The 21,942-nt window shown below is 46.1% G+C and overlaps 2 protein-coding genes across 2 annotated transcripts in view; one reads left to right on the top strand and one right to left on the bottom strand.

Moving 5' to 3' along the window:
- Positions 1–13,186, bottom strand: part of LOC149466132 (uncharacterized) — a 25,940-nt gene extending 12,754 nt beyond the window's left edge. Inside the window, exons 1-4 of the mRNA XM_089672825.1 lie at positions 13,049–13,186; positions 2,261–2,352; positions 1,229–1,326; positions 1,006–1,114 (exon numbers count right to left, since the gene is read on the bottom strand). Of these exons, the coding sequence (XP_089528951.1) occupies positions 1,006–1,114; positions 1,229–1,326; positions 2,261–2,294 (241 nt within the window). The 5' untranslated portion in view covers positions 2,295–2,352; positions 13,049–13,186. The remainder of the gene's footprint in view (positions 1–1,005; positions 1,115–1,228; positions 1,327–2,260; positions 2,353–13,048) is intronic.
- LOC149466131 (uncharacterized) overlaps positions 1–21,942 on the top strand; it is a 104,725-nt gene that overhangs the window by 47,887 nt on the left and 34,896 nt on the right. Inside the window, exons 9-17 of the mRNA XM_089672699.1 lie at positions 2,883–3,045; positions 4,235–4,348; positions 13,623–13,740; positions 16,394–16,488; positions 16,613–16,710; positions 16,804–16,909; positions 17,189–17,293; positions 17,660–17,754; positions 19,490–19,586. Of these exons, the coding sequence (XP_089528825.1) occupies positions 2,883–3,045; positions 4,235–4,348; positions 13,623–13,740; positions 16,394–16,488; positions 16,613–16,710; positions 16,804–16,909; positions 17,189–17,293; positions 17,660–17,754; positions 19,490–19,586 (991 nt within the window). The remainder of the gene's footprint in view (positions 1–2,882; positions 3,046–4,234; positions 4,349–13,622; positions 13,741–16,393; positions 16,489–16,612; positions 16,711–16,803; positions 16,910–17,188; positions 17,294–17,659; positions 17,755–19,489; positions 19,587–21,942) is intronic.

Raw genomic sequence — 21,942 nt, 5'->3', positions numbered from 1 at the left:
AGCTTTGACAAAAAAAAAACCTGGAAGATGACTGGTTTTTGTGCACAGCTGCACCACATTTTGCAATCTCCAGTTTTAGTAAATCAATCCCAGAATGTCCCAAGGTTATGGTCCAGTCAGGAGGGAGGAGAAATAGAGATTGTTGTAGTGGCTGAATAACGATAATCTTGGACTCTTGTGAATTAGGGGTTCATTCACATAGGGGTTGATTTGCTAAAGGCAAATATACTGTGCACTGCAAGTGCAGTTGCTCCAGAGCTTAGTAAAGAATACCCAATCACATGCAAGGAACATAAAAAACATAATTTTTGCTTGCACATGATAGCATTACAGAAATCAGCAGACCTTTCCTGCATTTCAGAGTTTCCCTTCAGATCTAGAGCAACTGCACTTGCAGTGCACAGACTATTTGCCTTCAGTACAAAGTTGATCCAGGGAATATCCGATTGCCTCTCGGGGGATCAGGAAGGAATTTTTTCCCCCGCAGGAGCAAATTGTATCATGTTTTGTTGGGTTTTTTTTGCCTTCCTCTGGATCAACTGTGGGTATAGGATTATAACTTTTTTTTTTTTAAATGGTTGAACTGGATGGACTTTTGGCTTTTTTCAGCCAGACTATGTAACTACATCAACCCCATAGTGTAGTAACTGGCATTTTTCCAACACCACTCACGGCTAAGGCACGTAGAAAACAATAATTTTTTATGCGTCCCATTCACATTACAAAGCAGCCTGTAGTAGCTGAAGTGTGGTGAGCTGCAGTAAAATGCAGATATGCAGAATTTATCACAGCACACTGGAAATCACTGAATGTCACTGCACACAATTGCAGCGTGCTGCACTGCTGTGATGGGCCATGAATGATCTGTCACTTTGTGATAAAGTATTTAAAAAAAAAGTTAAGTTCACGCAATGTGCTAAAATGCGCATCGCACCACACTGCAGTCAAACACTCAGTATTTAGTGTGCAGGCTGTGTGAATAAGCCTTTAGTGTTTATTCCTCACCTGTGCTTATCCCTGGAATTTCCTCCTTACATGGCTCATCACCCCTTGCATCCATCTCTTCTTCATCCTCATCTTTCACTTCAACTTTAATAATAATCAGATTGTCTCCCTGAAAAAATACAAAAATAAAAACAGCTTGCTGTTTTAGAGCATACTATAAAATCAAGAATCTCCCCTTACAGGTCATATACAGACAACAGTTTAAGTTTTCAGTGCGATCTACCTGATCCTCCTGAGGGATCTCCTGATGTTCCTGTGTGGAGTCCCGGCAATACAGAGGATGGGGACATCTCTCTGGGGTATTTCTGCTCCTGGATCCATCTGTAGAAATCACACATATATTCAAAACACTATATGGCCACAATTATGTGGACAACCCAGGGGCGGACTGACAATTCATGGGGCCCCCGGGCAATAGGGGATCATGGGGCCCCTGTGTCCTTGCCCACACTCAAACCACACCCAAAAAAGCCTATGAAATGTACCAGGGACATCTCATGAGGCCCCCTACTGACCCCAGGCCCTCGGGCAGTGCCTGAGTTCCCCAATGGTCAGTCCGCCCCTGGGACAACCCTACAAATGAATGAATTCTGATGTTTCCAGTGAAGGATCCTGTTAATGCTACACCATGAAAAGACAAGTGGTATAGACACTCTAGAAATTTTGTGTGCTTCTGCATGACAAATGTTGGTTATTGGAAACCAGTTAAATTCCTCCTACTGTCTGTGGTCATCCCAACGTCATTGGTTGCTAGTGGCCTGCAACTGCACCGCCAATGACACTAACAGACAAGACAATAATAAAGATAATATACAACCCCACTCTGATCACTCTGGCATGTCTTGGTACGTCAACTTTGAGTTGGTCTTGTATACCTCCAGTTTCATGATCTATGAACATGTTAGTTCTCATCCTTGGATTTGTCACAGCCATAGTGACAGATTCTTAAAGGGCAAGTTCACCTTTTCACAAAAAATTTAAAGGTGAACCAACTTCAAATATCCTGGCCACCCCTCCAGACCCCGCTGCACATAGCAGCTGTGATAAACTGTGCCGCAGGTGTAAACACCGTACACACAATACACAGCCCCAGAGTGGGTAGCCATCATAATCCCGTCAATGGCAAGCGCTCAGTCAGTGCAGTAATGTAAATTCCCCCTATTTGTTACTATGTGTTTATATCAGAGGATGTGTGTATATAGGTGGATCCTCAACACTCTTCTCTCCTTCACCAGATATAAAAGCCTCCTCTTACCCTGTGATGTGAGGGATAGCCGCTGCTTCATCATGATATCCTTAAAACAGAGCTTTGTGTCCTTCTATATACTCCTAGAGTTGTCAAGAATCCTAATGCAGAAAGAAACCATTTGTAAAGATGAAGGTGCTACAAACAAAGTAAATATTTTCAGCATTAAAGTCTAAGTTTAGTCAACCTTTTCCTAAAGGTCAGCACAAGGGACAGTACTTGCATATGAGAAGTGTCCCCTGTGCTGATGCTGGCTGTCCTAGTTGAAATCCAAAGTCATCTACCTAGTCAGCGACCTAAGATGGCCGCACAGTAGGCGCACTTCTCGCCCACATCGGTAGATCCGCTGGCTCCCAGGGAGGTAAGCTGCTCACTCGCTACCCTTCCCTGGATTGCTGCCGCCCACCTGCACCTATGGGGAAAAAAACAGGGGCCGCCCGTGCTGGAGCCTGCGGCATACACGCCGGCAGTTCCCCCTGAAGCCCCAGCCTCAATTTCGAACCCGTCTCCGCTACCCGCGGATGAACCGGATCCCGCCTACAACTCTACTGCGTCAGAGGCACCCCTGCAGCCCCCCGCACTGACTCTTCGGGATGCTGAGCTCCTGGGTCCCTTTAAATAAATGCTGCAGACAGAATTGGTGGACATGCTGCTCCGGCTTGAAGATTTCGAGAACTGTTCCCGTCTTAGCAATTTGCGCCTGCAGGGTATTCCAGAAACCGTTACAGATATCACTTCAACCACCACCCCCCTGTTCCAGGAGCTGGCCCCCGCCGTTCCCATGACCGACTCAAGTTTGACCGCATACATCGAGCATTGGGTCCCAGACGGCCGGAGAGGCCCCCAAGTGACATTATTATCAAGTTCACGTATTATCGCACTAAGAAAACTATTCTCTTGGCGGCCAGGAATAACCCAGACCTCAGTTCCCAGGGGCATCGGTACCAGCTTTTCTTGGATCTTTCCCAGATCACTCTTCAGAAACGTTACCAGTTGAAGCCCTTCACTTCGGTCCTGGTAAATTGCAGAATTAAATACGCATGAGGCTTTCCATTCCGCCTCACCTTCAACTACCAAGGTCGTTGCCACACCGGAGGTGGCTCATTCGCTTCTGGAATCTTTACACCTTATCCCGCCAGCAGGCAGTGCGCAGAGCCTGGCAAATTTATCTGGATCTCAGACGGGGCCTCCTTCTCTGGGTAGCCTCTACGATCAAGTCCAACCTGTTCTTCACCGGGCTGAAGCTGTGTCCAAGACTTCCTTCACTCTGCTCATCGTTGAATAATTTTGATGGGACCGTGAGTCTGGCCTACTGGGCTTTCCTGGTTTTGATATTGTTATAGGGTTGAGCCCTATTCAGCCGTCTCTCAAGAGATCCTGCCTTGGATAGGGGGTCGCCTACTGGACTTGAGCTCTAATACTTTCCCCCACTACAGAGTACCGAGGGTCCTGGGCGAGGGTGGTCGGGTTAGTGGGTATGGCTCAGGCTGATAGTTCACACGGGTTCCAGGGAGGGGGGTTGGCTCGAGTGGGCCCTGATTCAGTAATATGCTGACGGCCTTGTTGGGGTACTGGGGAAGGTGCCCATCTGAGCTCAGTTGGTTGGGATCCACTGTGACCTGTAGCCATTCCCCCGGAGGGGGTTGGGTCCCTAAGTCTAGTTGGGTTCCTGTGGGAGGGCTTCCATGGGTGTGTCCCTCTTCCTGGGGACTTCTACTTCTATTGACATAGGACTCAGTTATGTTATTAACCGTTTCATGTTTGTTGCCTTTTTGTCCTCTGGAGTTCTATGTTAATAATGTATCCATTTGCAGCCATGTGTTCAGTGGTAGAGTCACCCCAAACTGGTATCCTTTGATTGCAAATGCATTTCACCATAGGTGTGATATGGCTATGCCATTGAACATACTTTTTGTGTTTCCTTTTCTCTTGCTTTTCTTGTCTTCTCCTCTTTCCTGGCTTTTCTGTTTTTGTTTTCTGCAGGATTTTGGGACGCCATGGACTGGCTGTCTTTGGGAGTGGAAATTGTTGGCCGACCTGTGCCTTTTCTGCTGAGCGGATTACACCGATCCCGCCATGGCTTTGCCCCTTTTGAAAGTATATTCACAAAATGTACAAGGTTTTAATTTGCCTCAGAAGCGGTCTAAAGTCTTTCATCACCTCAAATCGCAGCATATTGACATGGTATGCCTGCAGAAAACCAGATTTTCCCAGTTCTCCGCCCCACGGTATCTTTCACCTCACTATCACAGTTTTTACATGGCCTCGGCTCCTGAGAAACAACGGGGTGTTCTGATAGCCTCCAAACACAATCTCCCCTTCACCTGTGTCTGGAATATAGCAGACCCCACAGGCAGGTATTTACTCTTGCAGGGCACCCTCTGGGATCAGGAGGTCACCTTTGTCTCTTATTATGCCCCTGATCGCTTTCAGCATAAATGTTTCTCACATCTTTGTACCATCATTTCCCGACACTCTAAGGGCCTTCTTCTTTTGGGGGATTCAAATGTTACGTTGGATTCCACTCTAGATAGGCGCCATGCTCTGGGGGCGGCCCCTTCTCAAGACTCAGTGCAGGAGGAACGCATGCGCTCGCTCCTGCGGTCTGCGGGACTGGTGGACGTTTGGAGGGAACTTCACCCTACTGAGTGTGACTTTACATTCTATTCCAATTCTCATGACAGTTTCTGCAGAATTGACCACGTATTTATGCAGGTGCAATGGCTTCCTTTAGTCAGGCGGATATCTATCTCTTCCCTCGCCCTGGTCGGACCATGATCCCTTGGTCCTACTTCTTGCACTCTCGGGCATGGCACTGCGCACTTTTTATTGGAATATTAATGAGTTTCTATTGACCACTCAGGTCACCTGTCAGCAAATTGAATCTTCCGTACGGACATATTTTACGGACAACTCAGGATCTGTCTCCCCCTGTGGGAGGCATATAAAGCTACGTTTCGGGGCCACATTATACAGCTGGCTGCAGCTCGGAAACGGGAGCAGGAGCATCATCTTTCGGAACTTCACTCTCTTCTGGCCTCAGCGGATTTTCATTGGAAGTCGCACCCATCCGCGGCCCATAAACGAACGTGAGACGCCCAGCCTGCAGAACTGGACTTACTTGCTTCTTCGGAGGCTGAACGGGCCTTATGTTGGACGAAACATAAGTTTTATACCTGTGCTAATAAGCCAGGTCCGATGTTGACTAGGAAACTGAACTCTATGGGGAAACCCTATAAGCCGGTCCAGTTGCAGCTCCCTACAGGGGTTGTACCTCCAATCCCCAGCAGATCGTCTCGCTTTGGGGGCTTCCTTTCACATCTGTTCGCCAAACCAGATTCCTTTCCTGTAGCTCAGGCGGAAGCATTCTTTCAGGATCTATGGCTCCCTGGACTGTTTGAAGCGGCGCAGGTAGCCCTTAATGTCGCTCTCTCTGTATAGGAAGTACTTCAAGCTATCAAATCCTTATGATCCTCCACGGCCCCGGGTCCTGACGGCTTTTCAGGCCTCTATTACAAGAAATTTGCAGCCATGTTGGCGCCCTTTTTGGCTAGTTACTTCAATGAATTACAACAGGGCTCTTTGCCCTCTCCGGATGTGCTCAGAGCTCATATCTCAATGACTCCTAAGACTACGGAAGATGTGCAGGAACCGCAAGCCTTTCGGCCCATTTCACTTCTTAATGATGTCCCCTGTCTCTTGCGCTCTTTGTCCTGGCACTTGAGCCATTGGCCTTGGCGCTCCGGGCTGATTGTAACATATTAGGGGTCCCTTACACGGGTCAGGAATTTAAGTTAAATCTTTTTGTGGACAATGCCCTCTTGAATCTCACTAATCCATTGATGACGCTCCCAAACTTGGAACAGGTTATTGTGCGTTTCTCCTTGATTTCAGGTCTCCATATAAATTTAGATAAGACTGCCACTCTCAATATCACCTTGGCCTCGGATTTGGTTTCGCGCCTACGGACTGCCACGCCTAGGGACACTTTCCCTACAAATGGGCTTCCTCTTTGCTTGAATACTTGGGCATTCACCTGACCCCCACCTATGACTCTTTGTTTTCAGTGAACTATTTTCCATTGCTTCACTCCGTGTCCTCTCTTATGCGCTCTTGGCAATTCCCGCTCCTGTCTTGGATAGGACGGGTTAATTCCGTTAAAATGCCTATCGTGCAGAAATTATATTACTTTTGCACCCTGCCAGTGCGGGTTCCCTCTTATTTCCTACGGCTGATTCAGGCGAGGATTATGTGATTTATCTGGGCTGACAGGCGCCCCAGAGTCTCCAGAACTACGCTTTTTGTTCATAGGCTGCAGGGAGGTCTGGGGGTGCCTAATGTAGCTAAGTATTATCAAGCGAGCCAGATTGCCCCACTGTTTATGTTGCATACTTCCTCTGATGTTCCCCTCTGGGTTCTTTTGGAACTACCTAATTGTGCCCCTATTGCAACATTGATGCTTCTATGGCTCCCCCCTGCTCTGTGCCCGACAACATTGAGTCCTATTTTGCTCCATGGCCTGCACGTATGGGACCCGGTTCGCTACTCTAGTTGCTTGATGTCACCCTTTCTACTCCTGCTCCCAATTACTAATAATCCTCTCTTCCCGCCGAGTTTAGACCAACCTGGGGCATTCTCTTGGTGGGTGGCCAATGGTTTTTCGCAGGTGCGACATTTCTTGACTTCTCGGTCTTACCCCACCTGGAATTCTCCCATGTGGGAATCACGGGAAGTTCCCCAGGCAGAATTTTTTTATCTTCAATTGCGGCATTGGCTGACCTCACTGCGTGGCACCTCCACCTTCCCATATCAGAAATCTGCCTTTGAACAGCTTTACCAACAGCACCCTGACACCCGGGTCTTGTTTCCCTACTCTATGCATCTTTGAATGGCCCCTCAACGCGTACATCTCTATTGTATGTCGCTCAATAGGAGCGTGATTTGGGGACGGTTGTGGATCTGGAGGACTGGAATAAGGCCTGGTCATTTATAGCTAAATGTTCATTCAACACAAACACTCTGTAGGTGGCATACAAAGTACTGTTCCACTGGTATTGGGTCCTGGCTCATATGGCCCAGGCAAATGCTACCTATAGTCATTGCTGCTTTCAGGGTTGTGGCCATCATGGAGATGTGTTACATATATAGTGGTCATGCTCGAGACTGATTCAGTTTTGGTCTTGTGTATGTGGCCTTCTTTACACATTGTTTATTCTCTCCATATGCCAGGAAGCCCAGTATGCTTTGCTTCATTGCCCCATGCCGGGCCTGTTGGCTCACCAGCAGAAGTTGGCCTCCTATTTGTTCTTGTCGGCAACTAGAACAATTGCACAAGCCTGGAAAAGTACATCTGTCCCTCTTCAGGGGGTGCGGGACCGTATGACCACTCTGATACTTAATGAACAGATGTTGAGTATCCATAATGACTCCCAACACAAATTCTTGAAAATCTGGGAGCTGTGGTTGACATATGCTTTTCCCACACTTCCCCCGGCTAGTCTGGGTTTAGGTTAATCGGTATTGGTGTTCCCAGATCCCTGCTGTTGTTCTTGTCTTCTTCTTTCCTTACTCTTTTTCCTCTTTGATTTTTGTGGGGCGGTAGATATCTGCCTTTGCTTCATTGTTGGTGTTATAACATTGTATTTTTTGTATTTTCTGTGCCATTGATAGCCCCTGCGTGGGCGTGCCTTTTGCTTCAGTCTTTCTTTGTCTAAAACTTTTAAAATATATAAAAATTATTGAAATACAAAGTCATCTACCCACCCATACCCCCACAGCTGTGATTTTCCGGTAGAAATATATCAGTCCCCTGTGCTCAAGAGTGGTGTATAAAGATGGAACTGTAACAGATCCTTCGTGCATCCAATACCAGCATTGGCCTTGCTGCCGAGGGCTCTGAGGAAGAGGAGTCCGCTCCTCGAAATGTGTCAGCCATAAGAGGGTCCTTACGAGTTTGGGAGCTGATCCTGTGTACTGGTCGCTTTGTTTCTGACATGCTTTTGTTACCACAATGTTTGTGAGTATTATTTACTTTGGATTAATAAAGCTATCACCCTAGGTAATGCACAAGGCTGGCGCACCTGCCTTTTCCTTTGTGATCTTCCGGTGCCATGGGGGTTAATACAGCTGATAGACCTGCCACACTTGTCCAGAGTACCGACTATACCCGCTCCTTCCTCCATCCATATCAGTTTTATGAAGTAAAATCATTCTATAAATTGAGGGCGGGCAGATAAATGAGAGCTATGTTCCTTATTTAACCACTTCAACACCAGGCACTTTCACCCCCTTCCTGCCCAGGCCACTTTTCAGCTTTCAGCGCTTAAGCATTTTTAAAAACAATTGCGCAATCATGCCACACTATACCCATATGAAATTTTCCTTTTTTTTCACAAAAATAGAGCTTTCTTTTGGTGGTATTTAAGCACCACTGGGTTTATTTTTTGCTATACAAATGAAAAAAAAAGACAAATTAAAAAAAAAAAGTTTTTCTTTTTGTGTTCTGTTATACAATTTTATAGAATTTCTTCCCTGATTTGCACTGATAATGCTGCACTGATAAACTGCACTTGTAATCAGTGCCTGATTATCAGTGTAAACAACCCGCTGTCAAGATGGCTGGTTATCAACTCTCCTCACGCTGTGACAGCACATCTTTACCGCTCTAACAGTAAAGTACCCCTTACACAGTTTAAGATTGAACCACTTCTCATCCAATTTTATTGTGTGGTCATGTGTCTTCTTTAGAAATCCAAGATTAAGTAGTTTATAAGTAGTAATTTGTATATTGTGATCATATCCCCTCCTAAGCGTCTCTTCTCCAGGGAAAAAAAGTTTAATTTTTGTAGTCAGTCCTCATAACTGAGGTTCTCCAGTTTGTACCTAAGCAAGAACAAAACATGAGATAAAATCCAAACAAGCAAAGCCCACTGCAGGTCCCAGCTTTCAATGTCCAATGTCAATAGGGTCAATAAAATTCAATCTGATCAGTAGAATGATCAAGAGGCATCTATCTAATGCAGTGTTTCTCAACTCCAGTCCTCATGGACCCCCAACAGGTCATATTTTCAGGATTTCCATTATTTTGCACAGGTGATTTGATCAGTTTCACTGCCTTAGTAATTACCACAGCTGTTTCATCTGAGGGAAATCCTGAAAACATGACCTGTTGGGGGTCCATGAGGACTGGAGTTGAGAAACACTGATCTAATGAGAGGATTTTTCAGCTTCCAGAGGAGATTTAGGATAATCCAAGGCAGTTCAAACAAAAAAATCAGGAGCACGGGATCCTCATTAGCATGACAAAATAACACACTTGCAGTTAAAATTCTTGAAAATCAGCATGGGTGGTAGGAATCACCAAGATTGATCCAAGCAAGGCTGTGTGCAGGAATGGTAGCTCCAGATCCCCTGACCGGCATCACAGGGACCCGCTCTGACAGCTATCAAAAAGACCACCAATTAACAGCACTGTAGAAGTGGGGGACAATAACGTTTTGAAGGACAACCCCTACGTTGAGAAAGAAGGGGTTGTCCTTCGAAACATGTTACTGCCCCCCTGTTTCCACCAGCATATAGGAGGTCACCACGAGGAGTTAGGCAGCAGCATAGAATGCTGTTTAGTGGCGGTCTTTTTGACAGCTGTCAGAGCAGGTCCCTGTGATGCCGGTCAGGGGATCTGGAGCTGCCATTCCTGCCCACAGCCTTGCTTTGTATCCATCTTGGCGATTCCTACCACCCATACCAATTTTCAAGAATTTTAACTGTAAGTGTACTATTCTTTTCTTTCAATAAATGTGTCCTGTCATGCTAATGAGCATCCTGCGCTCCTGTTTTCTTGTTATTAACTTTGTTGCCCTTCTCTGGACTCTCTCCATTTCCAGCACAGAGGACCAGTGACCAGAACTGGATGGCATACTCCAGATGTGGCCGAACCAGAATCTTGTAAACTCTGTTAAGGGTTCCCAAAGTATTGCGACTGGAGCCGTCTTCCAAAATGTCCATGCCCTAACAGTACAATAAAAAGTTTATACGCACACTGTAAAAGTATGAGAGTGCAGAATATGTATTGACATGTTTTAAAGCTGTGTACAGGGCTGAGTGTCACTGCAGGGGATGAGGGTTAGGGAACTCTGCAGGAGACTTGGTTGACCTTTAAGGGATGAGATTTCTGGAGGGATCTGGGGGCAACTGTGGGAGATGTGTCTCTTGAGGGGCTGTGGGTCTCTCTAGGAACCTGGGGGGCTTTGCAAGGGCTGTGAGGCACTGTATAGAGCACCATGGGGTGCACTGTAAGAGGCTGGGGAGCACTGTAGGGCTGAGAGCTCTCAAGTGCCCTGTGGGAGGTTGGGTGGCACTGTAGGGGATGAAAGCTCTAAGGGTCACTGTGGGAGGTTTAGGGGCATTAAAGGCCAATATGGGAGGTTGGATGGAATTGTGAAGGTCGGGTGGCACTTTAGGGGCTGAGAGCTCTCAGGGTTCCTATGGAGGGTTTCAAGGCACTGAAGGTCATTATGGGTAGATTGGTGGCACTTTGAGGTTTATTGGCGCTGCAGGCCACTATGGCAGGTTGGGTGGCACTCTGTGAGTTTTATAGGCACTGAAGGCCACTATGGAAGGTTGGGTGGCACTGCAGAACCTGAGGGCCCTCAGGGGTCCTGTGGGAGGTTTAGAGGCACTGCAAACCACTTTGGGAGGTTGGGTGGAATTCTGGGAGGTTTATGGGCACTGCAGGCAACTATGTGAGGTGTGGAGGCACTCTGGGAGGTTTATGGGCACTGCAGGCCACTATGGGAGGTTGGGTTGTGCTCTGGGAGGTTAGGGACACTGCAGGCCACTATGAGAGGTTGGGTGGCACTCTGGGAGGTTTAGAGGCAATTTAGGCCACAAAGGGAGGTTGAGTTGTACTCTGGGAGGTTAGGGGCACTGCAGGCCACTATGGGAGGTAGGTTTGCACTTTGGGAAGTTAGGGGGTCTGCAGGCCACTATGGGAGGTTAGGTGGCATTCTTGGAGGTTTATGGGCTCCGCAGGCCACTATGGGAGGTTGAGTGGCATTCTGGGAGGTTTAGGGGCACTGCAGGCCACTATGGGAGGTTGGGTGGCATTCTAGGAGGATTATGGGCACTGCAAGCCACTATTGGAGGTTGAGGGCACTGCAGGCCACTATGGGAGGTTGGGGCCACCATAGGAGGTTGAGGGATCTGCAGCCCACTATGGCAGGTTGGGTTGCACTCTGGGAGATTTAGAGGCACTGCAGGCAACAATTGGAGCTTGGGTTGTACTCTGGGAGGTTAGGGGATCTGCAGGCCACTATGAGAGGTTGGGGGCACTAGAGGCAACTATGGGAGGTTGGGTGGCACTCTGGGAGGTTATGGGCACTGCAGTCCACTATGAGAGATTGGGGGCCCTGCAGGCCACTATGGGAGGTTGGGTGGCATTCTGGGAGGTTTAGAGGCACTGCAGGCCACAATAGGAGGTTGGGTTGTACTCTGGGAGGTTAGGAGCACTAAAGGTCACTATGGGAGCTTGGGTTGCACTCTGGGAGGTTAGGGGATCTGCAGGCCACTATGAGAGGTTGGGGGCACTAGAGGCCACTATGGGAGGTTGGGTGGCACTCAGGGAGGTTTATGGGCACTGCAGGCCACTATGAGAGGTTGGGTTGCACTTTGGGAGGTTGAGGGATCTACAGGCCACTATGGGAGGTTGGGTTGCACTCTGGGAGGTTTATGGGCACTGCAGGCCACTATGGAAGGTTGGGTTGCCCTCTGGGAGGTTTATGGGCACTGCAAGCAACTATGAGAGGTTAAGGGCACTGCAGGCCACTATGGGAGGTTGGGTGGTGTTCTGGGAGGTTTAGAGGCACTGCAGGCCACAATGGGAGGTTAGAGAATCTGCAGGCTACTATGGGAGGTTGGGTGGCATTCTGGGAGGCTTATGGGCACCGCAGGCCACTATGGGAGGTTGAGTGGCATTCTGTAAGGATGGGCACTGCAGGCCACTTGGGAGGTTGGGTGGCACTCTGGGAGGTATATGGGCACTGCAGGCCACTATGGGAGGTTGGTTGGCATTCTGGGAGGTTTAGAGGCACTGCAGGCCACAATGGGAGGTTGGTTTGCACTCTGGAAGGTTAGGGACACTGCAGGCCACTATGGGAGGTTGGGTGGCATTCTGGGAGGTTTATGAGCACTGCAGACCACTATGGAAGGTTGGGTTGCACTCTGGGAGGTTGGGGGATCTGCAGGTCACTATGGGAGGTTGGGGGATCTGCACGCCACTATGGCAGGTTGGGGGCAATGCAGCCCACTACGGGAGGTTGCGTGGCATTCTGGGAGGTTTATGGGCACTGCAGTCCACTATGGGAGGTTGGGGGATCTGCAGGTCACTATGGAAGGTTGGGGGCAGTGCAAGCAACTATGGGAGGTTGGGTTGTACTCTGGGAGGTTAGGGGATCTGCAGGCCACTATGGGAGGTTGGGGGCTGTGCAGGCCACTATGGGAGGTAGGGTTGTACTCTGGGAGGTTAGGGGCACTGCAAGCCACTATGGGAGGTTGGTTTGCACTCGGGGAGGTTAAGGGATCTGCAGGCCACTATGGGAGGTTGGGTGGCACTCTGGGAGATTGGGGGAACTGCAGGCCACTATGGGAGATTGTGTTGCACTCTGGGAGGTTTATGGGCACTGCAGGCCACTAAGGGAGGTTGGGTTGCACTCTCCGAGGTAATTTGTTTTGTCACATGACCTCCCCATGCAGCCCACAGTGCTGGGACCCCCTTCTCTCATAATAAGAAGACATTATTACCTCCTCCTCACTGGGCACACACTCTCCAGCCTCACACCCCCACTAGCAGCTGCTGGAAATCAAGAAAACTTTGACTAAATTCTCCAGCCTTTTTCTTCATTGAGCTACCCGAAAATGGCTGTATGCTTCCTAGGCTCAGGCAGGCTCGAGACTCTGCGCACGCGCAGGACTACAGTGACTAAGAGGAGAAGGGGGCGTGCCTTGCCAGGCTCTGGAACAAAGTGATTGCGGAGAAACGCCAGAGCCCGAATCTAGCCCTTAGCGGCGGCCATTTTCTCGTGGTACAATGTATAGCAGAACAGCCCCTGGTTTTATAATTGCTATTGTTTTTCAGTATTATCGCAGTATGTTTCAATTTAATCCAGACAGGAATAAAATAGTTGAATATTTAAAGGGAATTTCTGAGAGTTTTTATTTGAGTACTGCAAGAGAAGCGGCCATTTTGTTGTTGCCGCACATTTGTCTTGCAGCTCAGTCACTTAGATTACTGTTATCTCTTGCATGGAACAAGTATTAAGTGTTTTGTATGTGATTCATATTTCTAGTCGTTTCAAAAAATTTTGCTATCCATAAGTTGTCCTCAGTAGAGGAGGTGGCCATGTTGTTGTAGCCAAAGGAGGAATGAGGAGGAGGAGGAGGGGAACTGATGGGGCTGTGAGTGTGGAGAGTGTATGCCCTGTGAGGAGGAGGAGGTAATAATAATATTTTTATTATGAGAGAAGGGGGTCCCAGCACTGTGTGTGGACTGGATGGGGGGGGGGGGGGATCATATCACCTCCTCATCTTCCTCTGATGTGGAGAACATTGGATGCGGGCTCCGCTGGAGCGAATGGCGTTGGGGCGTATTTTCGAGAAAGCCGCAAACCATGTTTTTGCACTATGGAAATTTGGGGAACAGTGATTTTACATTATGGGACCATGCTGCAAATGCAAGACAGTCGGGGCTGTGGTCCCATTCACTTCCATGGAAGAGTTTGACAAGCGCTGCCTGTCAAAGGATCCTTCACACAGGTGGTAAAAACAGGGTTAATCTGTGTTTTTACAACCCGCCAACAAGCAGAAGTGGTGCAGCTCAGATGAGAACACATTGCCGCAGCTGTGATGCTTTGCAATGTGCAGCAATAAAACCGCTACATGTAGAGTTTGACAGGCGGCACTACCTGTCAAACTCTCCCATGTAAGTGTTTGGGGCCACAAAGCACCATTGCTGTTTGGCAATAAAGAAAAAAAAAAAAAGGCATCCGGTCTGTACAGAGACCTACCATTACAGGGCTGGAGGAAGTAATCTGTGGACTAAAAGTGTGGGGACACCACAAACCTCTCTGCTGGTGTGGAGTCACACTGAGCCATACCAATTTTCATTAGAGTAGTGCAAGGAGATGAATCCTGCAATTCAGGTAAGCGGCGGGGTGGTTTGAGGGTGTTGAGTTGGGGAGTGTGACCATGTTTCATGTTACACCATAAAACATGGTCATAAAGGTAAATTAAGGCTTGTGATTAGGGGTAGACTACAAATTCCTAAGGGAGACTAAACAGGGTTTATGAAAACAGCTGTGGGCAGGAAGCCCTATACAAAGCAATGACAGGCAAGCAGTGCCCACAGCCATTCACATGTAATCAGACATGCAGAGATTACCTGAGAATGTACAAATGAAGTAACAGGGCGCAACCTAAGTTTAGTAAGTATAAGTACATTTGTTGTGTTGGGTCTCAGCACAGTAAGGTAAAAAGCCAGGTTCCAGGCCAGGGTTAAGGTATACAGGGCCGATCAGCTGGAAAACAACTATAAGGCCCAGAGGACACCAGAGGGTACCAGACTAAATGCAGCATACAAAAACGTGCTGAGCACACACACAAGTGGCAACTCACAGATTAATGGAAGAATCACTGCATATAACGCCAGCCATAGACGGGTCGAAAATCGTACGATTTTTCGGCCGAAAAAAAAAATCGGCCGATTTTCGCACCGTTAGTGAGTTAATTGGTCGGCATGTTGGAAAATTTGCGGCCGATTTTGATGATCGGCCGATTTTCCTGGCAATGATGGACAAATCAGCTGATCGTTTTACCGATTAAAAAAAAATGTGCATGAGCCATGACCTGCAAGAAGAAGAAAAAGAAGAAAAAAAGCAGAAGAAGAAAAAGAAGAAGAATTCCAGTCCGCTATTATATTCTATATGAAAAGTCTTGCGGTTGCAACAATGGAAACTTCACTAGAGGGCATGGCAACGTGTTTCGAGGCCGCACAGCCTCTTTTTCAAGCCAAAAATAAGCTGCTTACTTTACTGTGCTGAGATCCACACCACCTAGCTTTACTTTGATGATAAGCACATTTTTTTCCTTTAAAAGGGTGATAAGCACATTTTTACTGGTTACATGTAAGTTTACAATTTGTTGTTTTTACAGCAAATGTACTAATGCTTACTACATTCAGATCACATTCAGAGGTCTGACAAAGAAGCAAGTAGCTTTGAAACACGTTATCGCCCCATCCTGCGGCATCACGTTTCCGTAGTGATGTCACTTCCGCCCGGTGGCCATCTTGCATTCCAGCCTGGTTCCACACATGAGACATAGACTGTACACGCTGCAGAGGACTAGATGTGAATCAGGAGACCTGGCTTTCACCGCAGCCCCCAGATGTCTATCTACCATCTTCTCTGCCTCTGGAATCTTTTCTGGATGACATCTCTATGTATCCATGCCTGCTAACTACTTACCTCTTGTGAGTTACATACCATTGTGTGTAATAAATGATTGTATAATACTGCACTTAAGTGTGGTGCCCCTCTCTCCCCTCTAACATTCAGATCACACCCTCTGTTATTTTATTTGTACTCTTAGAGATCCTTCAGTCTCCTTGAGGTGCTTCACAGACATTTTGGAGAACAGCTAGCTTTCACCCTGGAATATCTATTAGGACTTTATGGACTTCCTGCTGATCTATATACACACATATATACTTTATAGTCCATTCTATACTTGAGCACCATATTCATTAACTGTGCATGATTTCCCCTGGATGCAACAGTTTTCATCCACTGCTGATCATCCACAGGTAATTGCAGCATAGGGCTTCCTGCCCACTGCTCTTCACATTAAACCCATCTGAGTTTCCCACTAGAATTTGTAATCTGCCCAATCGTGTGACTGGGGTCAGCGCCTTTAAGGAGAAGGGATCAGCCTCCCAGCTTTCAATTTAGGCATTGCAATGTGTGTTTTTTAACATTAGTGACCACACTTTACAGATATTTTTGATAGGGCACTGTGGCTCACATATATTTGAAGATGTGATTTTATTATGTAATGCAATGTAACCTTTACAAAAATGTATTCCAAGTACAGATTAAAACGTTCAAAGGATTGGAAGTATATAGAAGGACACAAGGATCTGTTCAATGACGTCATGACAGAGAACTGGCCACCCCTCACATCACTGGGTAAAAGGAGACTTTAATTTCCCGTAAAGGAGAACAAAGTATTAAGGATCCACCTAGATACACACATCCTCTGATATAAAGACATAGAAACAATGTATTCAGTCAGTGTGTGTGTTTCCTACAGATGGATCCAGTAATGGGAACCCACCAGAGAGATGTCCTCATCCTCTGTATTCCCGGGACTCCACACAGGAACATCAGGAGATCCCTCAGGAGGACCAGGTAGGTAGGACTAAGCAATACTTTATGTAAATTATAAGTATTTGCTTTGTGGTTCTCACATAATAAATATAATGCATGTTTTGTATTTATAAGAATGAATATGTAATCAAAGTTGAAGTTAAAGAGGAAACAGAAGAGCTGTATGTGAGAGAGGATGATCCGTGTAAGGAAGAGGAAATTCCCCCAGAGATCAGCACTGGTGAGTAATAAACACTAAATCCATAGAAGAGTCCCAGATCTTCCTTGTTCAGTCACTACAACCATCTCTTCTTCTCCCCCCTCCTCTGTCAGTAGACAGTAATGGGGGGGACAGTATGTGCCCAGTGGGAGGGGGTCAGGAGCCATCAGCCTCTATTAGAGTCCGGCTATCCTCCTCACATCATGTCATTGAGACGTGACCAGTCTCCCCCCACACACACTCTCTGGAGTCTCTCATACATCTCAGTAGAGGGGGCTTCACTCTCCTCTTTATCCATAGACCCTGGAGACATCAGAGCCACTCAGACAGATGTCAAAGTTGAAGAGGAGGAAGAAGGACATGTGAGGATTAAAAAGGAGAAAATCCATATAGAAATCAGCACAGGTGAGCAATGAACACTTCAATCTGTCCTTCCACTTTTCTCTTGTGGAGACTAAACTGAAACATAATTCACCAATGAATAATCCTGGATTTATGTATCAATCTTCAGGACCATTCTGAAATGTATGTCATATTACATAACATGATAGTTTCTTTATGGCAACTCTTAGCTATCTTGGTGGACCTTTACTCCTGGGTACACATAGATAGGAGGCCTCTTCTTCCTTCATTCTACTTAGAACTTCAACATATTGTAGCTTTAATTGCCTCTTACTGCTTCTGCATGTACAGTATGTTTCATCTCAACTCAAAATACTCTCTTTAAAGTAAATCTACTACTAATTTTGCTGTATATTTTTTTTCTCGCAGATAGACCCAGTAACAGCAATACCCCAGAAAGATGTCCTTGTCTTTGTTCCGGGGATTCCACACAGGAAGATCACAAAATCCTCCAAGATTATGAAGTACGTGGAACTGAGGAGCTTGAAAAATAATGTACTGGGGGTAATTGACAAAGAAGGTACAAAAATGTGACTGCAAAATTTTAGTTCTTCACCAGAGACCTCGTATGCCATCAAACACTCCTGCTATTACATTTGTTAGAAATGCCTTTTCTGTGCACTTCTCTGATTTAATTTCACTGTTCCTGGAACTTAACTTTTCTTGACTTCATGGCTAAGCTCCAGGAGCTGCCATACCTTTGACTAAAAGACAAGTACGAGTTTACTTTTTTAGCTTCATCCTATTGCTTGTGAGCTGCTAGTATATGAAAATCTTTCTGTCCCTCTGAGAAGTGCACCCTTTCTGTTAAAATTAAAGTAAATACATGTGGGAGGGGCCACAGTCTTCTCTGGATTCTTATGCTGACAATCATGTTGGGATCCACCCACTTCTCCTCTGATTGATGTCAGTTCTGGGCTGTATGCTCGGTCCCAAGACTTCTCACAGCACAGCTCCTCTCCTCCTCCTCTCACATGGCACACAGCTCAGATCGTTTCTTTTACACACAGCCTCTGTCTGTATGCTGTGTAGCTGGCTGATATGCTGCACAGCTGCTCTTATCTGGGAACTTCACAGCTCAGAACTGCAGCAGAGCAGGTAGCTATACAGTGTGTAGATAGAGGCTGCCTGTAGGAGAATCCATCTGAACTGTATGCCTTTCCTTCTCCTCTGATTAATGTCAGCTCTGGGCTGTCTGTTCGCTCTCGAGACTTCACACAGCACAGCTCCTCTCCTCCTCCTCTCACATGGCACGCAGCTCAGATCGTTTCTTTTACACACAGCCTCTGTCTGTATGCTGTGTAGCTGCTCTTATCTGGGAACTTCACGGCTCAGAACTGCAGCAAAGCAGGCAGCTATACAGTGTGCAGATAGAGGCTGTCTGTAGGAGAATCCATCTGAACTGTATGCCATGTGAGAGGAGGAGGAAAAGGATTAGAGTGATAGGAGCTGTGTTGCCTGTGCCCAGACTGTGTTCAGGATGGGAATGTAAGGAGCTCAATGGGCACAACATCCATTGAGGATGGAGGGCACAACTGAGATCTGGGGGGGACACAGCCCTCCTGAACACCTCCACCTTGATCCAGCCATGTCTAGACCATTTATGTATTTTCCACTTATAGGCAGAGAAATAGCACAGTACCTGAACTTGTGTACTGTTCAGGTGCATGCCTGTTCACTAAGTGCAGCCATATCACCCATTGGAGGAGGGACAGAAAGGAGTGGATTGCTAAAGTTGTAACTGCCTCTTGTAAACATTTATACAGCAAAGGGACTGTTACCGAGACTCTACATGACAAATGACGTGTCCCTGCTGGAAAAGCAAAAGGAGGGAGGAAAGCAATAACAGCTGATTCATGATTATGGTAATATTTGGTAACTATTTAGTCTATCCTATCCAATACTTCTCCTTAATGAGAGTAACAGAACAGGGAAGGAGCTGGAAGATGTACTTTACAGTGCATGTGTGGGGAGCTTGAAAGTCTTGGCTTGTCAAAATTAGGGGGCAAATGGCAGTCCAGAAATTTGGTAATTAAAGGAAAGGGTGATTTTACCCCCACCCAAATGCCCCTCTTCTTATTATCTTCTACTTCCTCCAATCTCAGTGCTCTATCATCCTGTACATTTACAGAGATACTTTTATAACTTATAGTGTCACTTTTTTTGTTTGCATTATTTTCTGCTACTTGGAATGAAAAGGTGATTAAAGTAGAAGTAAAAATGGAAGACGAAAAAGAGGCAGATGGGTATGATGACCTGTATAAAGAGGATGAAATCCCTCCAGAGATCAGCACTGGTGAGTAATAAACACTAAATCCAGAAGAGAGTCCCAGATCCTCCTTGTTTAACCAATTCAAGTCCGGACATTTTCACCCCCTTCCTGTCCAGGCCAATTTTCAGCTTTTAGCGCTTTCACACTTTGAATGACAATTGCGCGGTTATGCAACACTGTACTCATACATTTTTTAGCATTTTTTTGAGACAGATAAAGCTTTATTTTGGTGGTATTTATTCACCACTGGGATTTTTATTTTTTTTGTTATATAAATGAAAGTCCAAACATTTTGAAAAAAAGTGTTTTTCTTATAAAATTTTGCAAATAAATAATCTTTCTTCATAAATCTTGGCCAAAATTTATTCAGTCATATTTTTACTGAAAAAAAATAACCAAAATTAGTTTATAACCAAAAATTATACTTTTAAAAAAAAAGTTTACATTTGTAATTTATTTTTTTTATATCATTATTTGTGGGGTTTTTTTTATTTTTTTTTTTAACATAGTCACCCTAGCAGTACAGTGTCACCATGGTGACACTGTACTACTTGTGGGGGGTGATGAAGATTTTTTTTTTTTTTACACTGATTGCTTTTACACCCATAAAGGCTATAAAAGCAATAATTTCTCCTTCTGTCTGGCTGCATTCTTGCAGCCATTGAGAAATACTGTGAGAGCTGTGATTGGTCACAGCTTGTCACATGGTACAAGGCTGTTGTGAATAGCCTTGTACCATGTGACCTCTGTGGTCATTCACAGATTTCACTAGTTGTGAGCAATGATGTCAGGAAGTGACACCTTGCTTACTACTATTCATGTGATCACTCAGAGGTCCCGTACAGTGATCGGTGTTCCGCTGTGTCTGGAGGACACAGCGGGCACCGGATCGCGGTGCTGCACGCTCCCAGGGAGCCTGCACAGGCTGTAAATGCAGCGCCGTTTATGAACGGCAACCCGGTCCTGCACTGCTCCCGTCCAGCCGTTTATGTACATGGGCCGGACAGGAAGTGGTTAAGCACTACAACAATTTCTTCTCTCCCCCCTCCCCTGACAGTAGACAGGAATGGGTAGACAGTAATCCCAGTGGGAGAGTCAGGAGCCATCAATATACTGTATAAGACACTAATAAAAGTACTGCTCAATTCTTGCACAGCATGGGGGGAAATTAATAAAGCATGATGCAGGCTATATGTCTGCACCCCTCTTCTTTAGGGAGTACAGCAGATGCTGCTCCTAGCTAACAAAATTGGCACAAACCTCCTAGTTAGGAGCAATCTAGTCCTTTATCTGTGCAGTGTGTGCCAAAGACTTTTGAGCTCTATAGTGCGAGATACGGCATGCTGGCCATGCCCCTGACGACGTCTTTTTTTGATGATAAAATGCGTAGGGTAGAGTCAAGCCGTGTGACATCATCGCGCTCTGAGGACAGCAACCATTTTGTCGGTTTGAAACAACTCATTTGACATGCTATTATTTACTGAAATTTGTGTAAGAGCAATTTTATAAATAAATATTCTGATTTAGTTACTTACTACACTATGAGTCGGCATCTCTTCTGTATATGGTGTTTTGTTACCTGATGGGAGGTTTGCTGCCTAGAGACCTTATGATTTGGAGAAGTGTTTGGCAAGTCACTAGAAGGAGTCCTTATTCAGGAGTTCGTATTACATCATTTGGGCCAGATTGCTGCGCTATTTGACCAGTCCTTTGGGCGGTCACATTTTCTGGTAAGAGGCTTTCATATTGGGTGGAAGGTGAAGGTTTCCCTCTGGATCGGGCTCTCTCTCCCAAGCACCAACTTCTGTCTAAATATGTGGAACGTATATGGACTCTGTTGCCACCTGTGTGTGTGTTGTCTAGCACTGTTTTTATTTTGATTTAAATGAGGCTATTCTATTAAATTTTATTTAGTGTTACTTATGTTGCTGATAGCGCTGCATTTAATTGTTAATATATGTCACAGACTGGCATAGAACAGTATAGCTGGCGCTGCATGCTCCAGATATCTCTGCCCATGGACTGGCCTAGTCAAAGTCCTGATTTGAATCCCATTGAAATGCTGTGGGATATGAAACTGGCAGCTCATGCAAGAAAACCCACAAGCATTTTACAACTGAAGAAATTTTGCAGGGGGGAGCAGTCAGAGATTTCACCAGTGTGATGCAAGAGTCTGCTGGGCAGCTTTGCCAAGTACCTACAAGAAGTAACTTCTGCCAAAAAGGCCTATACCGGCTTCTGAGACCAAGGATGTGCTTACCCTTTCCACAGTATACTTTTACACTTTTGATATTTTTGTTGATAATGAATGATTAAAATGGCAGTTTTTCCCTGTGGTTTTGTGTAAATGTTTCAACTTTATCTGTTGGTAATGTTTTTG

This window comes from Staurois parvus, unplaced genomic scaffold, assembly GCF_062004578.1.
Source record: "Staurois parvus isolate SC_StPar_1 unplaced genomic scaffold, SC_StPar_1.0 ptg000132l, whole genome shotgun sequence".
Classification (NCBI taxonomy): domain Eukaryota; kingdom Metazoa; phylum Chordata; class Amphibia; order Anura; family Ranidae; genus Staurois; species Staurois parvus.
This window is presented reverse-complemented; position numbering and strand designations above follow the sequence as displayed.